General features: G+C 46.8%; 1 protein-coding gene across 1 annotated transcript; it reads left to right on the top strand.

Moving 5' to 3' along the window:
• The first annotated feature begins 613 nt into the window (after positions 1-613).
• LOC126570875 (beta-alanine-activating enzyme) lies at positions 614-3799 on the top strand. The gene is made up of 5 exons (XM_050228940.1): positions 614-831; positions 892-1458; positions 1521-2973; positions 3044-3313; positions 3375-3799. Exons 1-5 carry the CDS (start codon positions 623-625, stop codon positions 3765-3767), a joined length of 2892 nt encoding a protein of 963 aa, XP_050084897.1. The 5' UTR covers positions 614-622; the 3' UTR covers positions 3768-3799.
• Positions 3800-5000: the final 1201 nt, after the last annotated feature.

Genomic DNA, 5000 nt, shown 5'->3' with positions numbered 1-5000 from the left:
AGGAATATTTTGAGCGGAATCATCTTAAGTACCTTGCTCTGTATGCACAGGCTTACGTACTCTATACAATCTCCGGCGTTTGTGCACAGCTTATCGGCAGGAAGGACGCTAGCGATTGTAACGTGTCCTCCCATCGGTTTGGTCCACTGCTCTCTCTCTTCCGCTTTATCGTCGACATAGTTCACCTCTTCCAAAAGACTATTGTACCGTGTGTTGGGGAACGACGTGAACGTTAAATCAGGATGAAATAAAGGATATTGCATCTCATACAAGCTCGATCGAATCGTAACCAATCATTGTGTAATTTTCCATTCTTCGGCGCGTATTTGAGAAATAAGAGCCACCATTGAACCACCACTTTAATTTGTATGACGATCAAAAGAAAATAGTAATTATTGCTTTTTGAGCAACAGCAACCTTTGGCGTCGATGAAAGTTAGAGGAAATGAATTTAACAGCTTCGATCACTTTCAGTTTGGAGCAGGTAAGGATATTCAGTTTTTTTAAAATATGCCGGCCATGCGTTGCGTGAAAAGGGCCTTCGTGTGTGGTCTCGACCGGAACATCCAAAACATAAACAACCGGCGATCTGTCAAGTTGCCGGTTCGCGGAGATCCAGGATCATGTTAGAAGACGCGATTTTCTGTAAATTCAAGGAAAAGAACGCGATTAAGTTCTACGATTCGCCGCAAAACTGTGTCCTGATAACGTACGGTGAACTATGGAGTTCGATGAAGAAAATTGCGGATGTAATTCGGGAGCAAAACCACGTTGGAAGATGGATCGGGGTGAAGTTGCCACACTCGGTCGCTCTGATTGCCGTTATCGCCAGGTACAGTCGAGTGTTACGTACAATTTCCATCAAAATAATATCGTTTATCTTCTTTTTCAGTATTATCAAATCCCGAAACAGCTTCTTCTGTCTTGATCCGCAGCTGCCAACGAAAGAAACGACATTCTCCCGTGAATGTGCGGCAATCTTTTATGCTGCCGATGAAGAACCGTGCGAAGGCTACATACCGCTCCTTAGTATTCGCGTGGCAAGCACGAAACTTACGCTGGCCATTTCACCGTCCAGTGAAGATTGCATGCGTACCTCTGCGGGTTTCTGTGTGCACACATCTGGCTCAACAGGCCCACCAAAAACGGTCTTTGTTCCGCAAGAATGTATCCTGCCGAACGCATCGGTGTTGTCCGAACGCTTCCAGGTTAGCGACGGCGATGTAATCTTCGCGTCCTCACCACCTACCTTCGATCCGTTCGTGCTGGATGTCCTGCTGGCCCTACGGAATGGTGCAACGTTGCTGTTGGTTGCAAATGAATTGCGTTTATCGGCGACGAGGCTGCTTCCTCTGCTGTTTCCAGGGGTAACCATTATGCAGATGACGCCGTCTATGTTTATGCGCTGGAGTCCGGAAGCGATAGCGGAAAAGATTCTGTCTCCGCAAACCACTCTGAGGTTGGTTGATGAACGTCCCGTAGTCAACGAATTTCTACTAATTCCTTTTGTTTCATTCATAGAATACTCGTTCTCGGTGGAGAACCTTTCCCCGCATTTCAAATTCCTGTCGATTCCCAAACGATCCTATTCAACATCTACGGTATCACGGAAGTGTCCTGTTGGAGCACGATGGAACAGGTGACGAAGATCGGGGGTGGTACAGTGTCGCTCGGGCAACCTCTTGATCCTTCGATCGTTTTGGAACTACGTAGCACCGTCGATGGCAAACGATTAGAGGAACCGGATGAGAAAACCTCGGTCGTTGGTCAACTGTTTATTGGTAGCAGCACAAGAAAGTGCCAGATAAGTGGTGAAATGTCGGTAGGAAGTAGCGACGACCAGCCACTGTTCCGTGCAACGGGAGATTTGGTGGAGCTCACTGAAGACATGCGTTACATTTACCGAGGAAGGTGCTGCCGAACGATCAAGCGCATGGGTTGTCGGGTCAGTTTGGATGAGCTTGAAGAGTGTCTCAGCCTGCACGAGGACGTGATACGGTGCGCCACATGTATTTTTGAGCAAGACACACACTTGATTCTATTCTTCCAATCTCACTCCACCGAAGATGCGATCGAACGGAAGCTGTGGTCGTTCCTCCGTTCCAAGCTACCACCAAAAATGCTGCCAGATGAACTGGCCCGTATCGAGAGTTTTCCACTATCGGCTCATGGCAAAATATGCCAGGAAGGATTAGTTAAAGCATACGAGCAAATGAAACAAACTATGATCGAGGAATCGTCCAATCCCGTGGAATACTTTTACCGGCAGCTCATTGTCATAGGTGTACTGCCGCAGCTGATAACGAATCATTCCATAGATTCGCAGACTGCGAAAAAAGCAAAACTAAGCTCGTTCAGCGATTTGGGAGGCAGCTCCCTCGCCGCCTTGCGACTGCACGCCACGATGAAATCAAGATACGGCGTAGAGTTGCCAGATTTGCTTACATATCTTCTGGATCCGACCGTGTCGTTGCATGATGCTATACGGTACTTGGAAGCGGAAACAAGAAATCATTTCCCTGTGATAGACACGCTCACATCGTCGAAGGATTCGTTAGCGAGCGACAAAATAACAATCGTCTGCAAGTATGACCTAGGAAAGTGTATCGATGCTCGTCCATCGGCCGTTTCCTCCGCATCCGGTACGATCGTTAGCGTTGGCAGTCACTCCGGAGTGTTGCTGACGATCAACGCCGGTACGAACGAAGTGCTCTCGCGGATACAGCTTCCCGATCGGATTGAATGTTCGGTTAGTTTTCTCCCGTCAAGCGACAGTCCTGATTGTGTGCAGTCCGGACTGGTAGGCTGTTACGATGGGTACTTGTACTGTTTCAATCCACTCGCTGGAACGATCTTGTGGAAGTACAATGCTGGAGGAATGATCAAATCGACTCCACTAGTTCTTCCATCCACTTGCACAACCATCATCGTCGGTAGTTACGGCACAGCACGGAATCTGCACTGTCTAATGCAGGTGAGACTGGATAAGACCAGATGTGTCCGTATGTGTTTCTTTATATCCTCTTATTTTATTTCTATTTCAGAATGGTACGGTGTGCTGGACACGGCGAATTGGAACCAAACCGATACTAGCCGCACCAGTAGCAGTGAATGGCGCGAGCGTCTTTGTGGCCACATTGGATGGAACACTTGCGTTACTCGATGCGTCGGATGGGAGTATCCGATGGGAGAGGAGGATTTGCAGCAACGTGCCCGTATTCAGTTCACCTGTGTATGCTGAAGATCTCGATTCCATTTTCGTATGTGGAGTAGATGGAACACTGTGCGTGCATGACGTTGCCAGCGGGAATGAGGTGAGTGCCAGTCGCTATATTAAATGCTCGATAGCGTTCACTTAACGTTTAACGATGTTAGCTTACCACTTACAAACTAGCTGGCAGCGTATTTTCTTCTATGTCTTTCCGAAACCAATCGTCCGGTGCATATCTATTTGTTGGGTGCTATGACAACCACGTGTACTGTCTCGATTATGACCAAGGGAAAGTAAGACTCAGCTGGAAACTAGCACTGCAATCCCAAATCTACGCAACCCCATTGATAATTGGTGATAAACTGCTGGTGTGTACTACGGTCGGTTACGTTAATGTGATCCATTTGGGTGCTTCTGGCCATAAACATGATCGGTATGAAATCGTAGCGCAGCATCAAATGGAAGGAGAACTCTTTGCGACACCTCTCGCAATCGGTGCAACAGTTTACGCTGGCTGTCGGGATAACTTTTTGTATAAATTCCAAATTGGCTCGTGATAGTTTAAAACAGAAAAATGAAATACAGTCAAGTTTTCACACACTTGAAATGAAAGTAAAACGGTTGCTGTTGAAGGTTAAATTTCATTAGTTTGATCTTGGAAATTGTCTTTCAATTATTTCTCTTTCGAAAGAACAGTTAAGGTTGTATCCAAATGGTTCCACCAGTATAAGTTATAGTTCGGATGTTATTTTTTCTGCTGCAACAGGCCGAAGAATTCGAACCTTCCTGCCGTCTCAAGAAACAAAAGTGTGTCTATAGCAAAAGCACCATCGTTTTTGATTAGTATTAATGTTTATTACCTCTGGTTTCGCAGTTTCTTTTCTTTTCCTATCGTTTAGTTTCGTTTTTTGTTTCCTAAACTAATAAAGTCGTAAGGGAGTTGTGCACGTCGCGTGCTGTCGAATGATCCAGTCGCGTTTCGCGCACAATAGCATTCATCGCGAGAACATACACGGCATACGCGTTTGGTGCGTGGGGCACTGGTTGTTCGTTCGGGTTTGGTGGCAGTCTTCTGGGAGAACCTGAATCTGTTTCTAAACTATACATCTCCATTACACGCCGGATCGTAGGTAGTGCATTAACGGGCGAGCGTAGTTAGTAAGGTCGTTAGCAAGTTCTAGCGAGGCGCCTTGGCGCTGAACACACAAACGCACATTGGCGAATGGGGAGATAACTATAGAAATATGGGACGAGTATCCTGAACGGCTGGAGTGGATAAGCACGTCATCATTATTAGAACGACACGGTGCTGCTGTCCGGGTATGATTGACTACAAGATGGCAGACATGAAAACGGAACGAAATCTCCGAGAGCCGGGGTTGGGTCGCTGCTCCCTTCCCCAGTCCCAGAGGACATCGTGGCAGCTCTTTTTGGGGTAGAGCTCGTCTGAAAACGAGCTGAACACTACTACGATCGCACCGCACGCTTGGCATTACCGAAACCGACGTGTGATTCCTTATCTCTGTTCCCGAAGGAAAGCAGGGACGGAAGAGAGTGAGGCATCATTATGTTACAAAATTACATCGTATGAGCGTTTGTAAGTAGGTTTTTTGTAGTGGAAAAAACAAACAATAGAAGTGCATTAAGCGGCACAACAAACAAACACGGATGGTGCATACTTCTCCCTTAAATAGTGTGTGGGGGGTGGGTGTTGCTCTCGGCTCGCAAATCCTCCGCCGATCGTCATTGATTCGTTCGATACAAATACATCTGGAGCGTAGTTTTAAAAA

This window comes from Anopheles aquasalis, chromosome 2 (assembly GCF_943734665.1).
Source record: "Anopheles aquasalis chromosome 2, idAnoAquaMG_Q_19, whole genome shotgun sequence".
Lineage (NCBI taxonomy): Eukaryota > Metazoa > Arthropoda > Insecta > Diptera > Culicidae > Anopheles > Anopheles aquasalis.
This window is presented reverse-complemented; position numbering and strand designations above follow the sequence as displayed.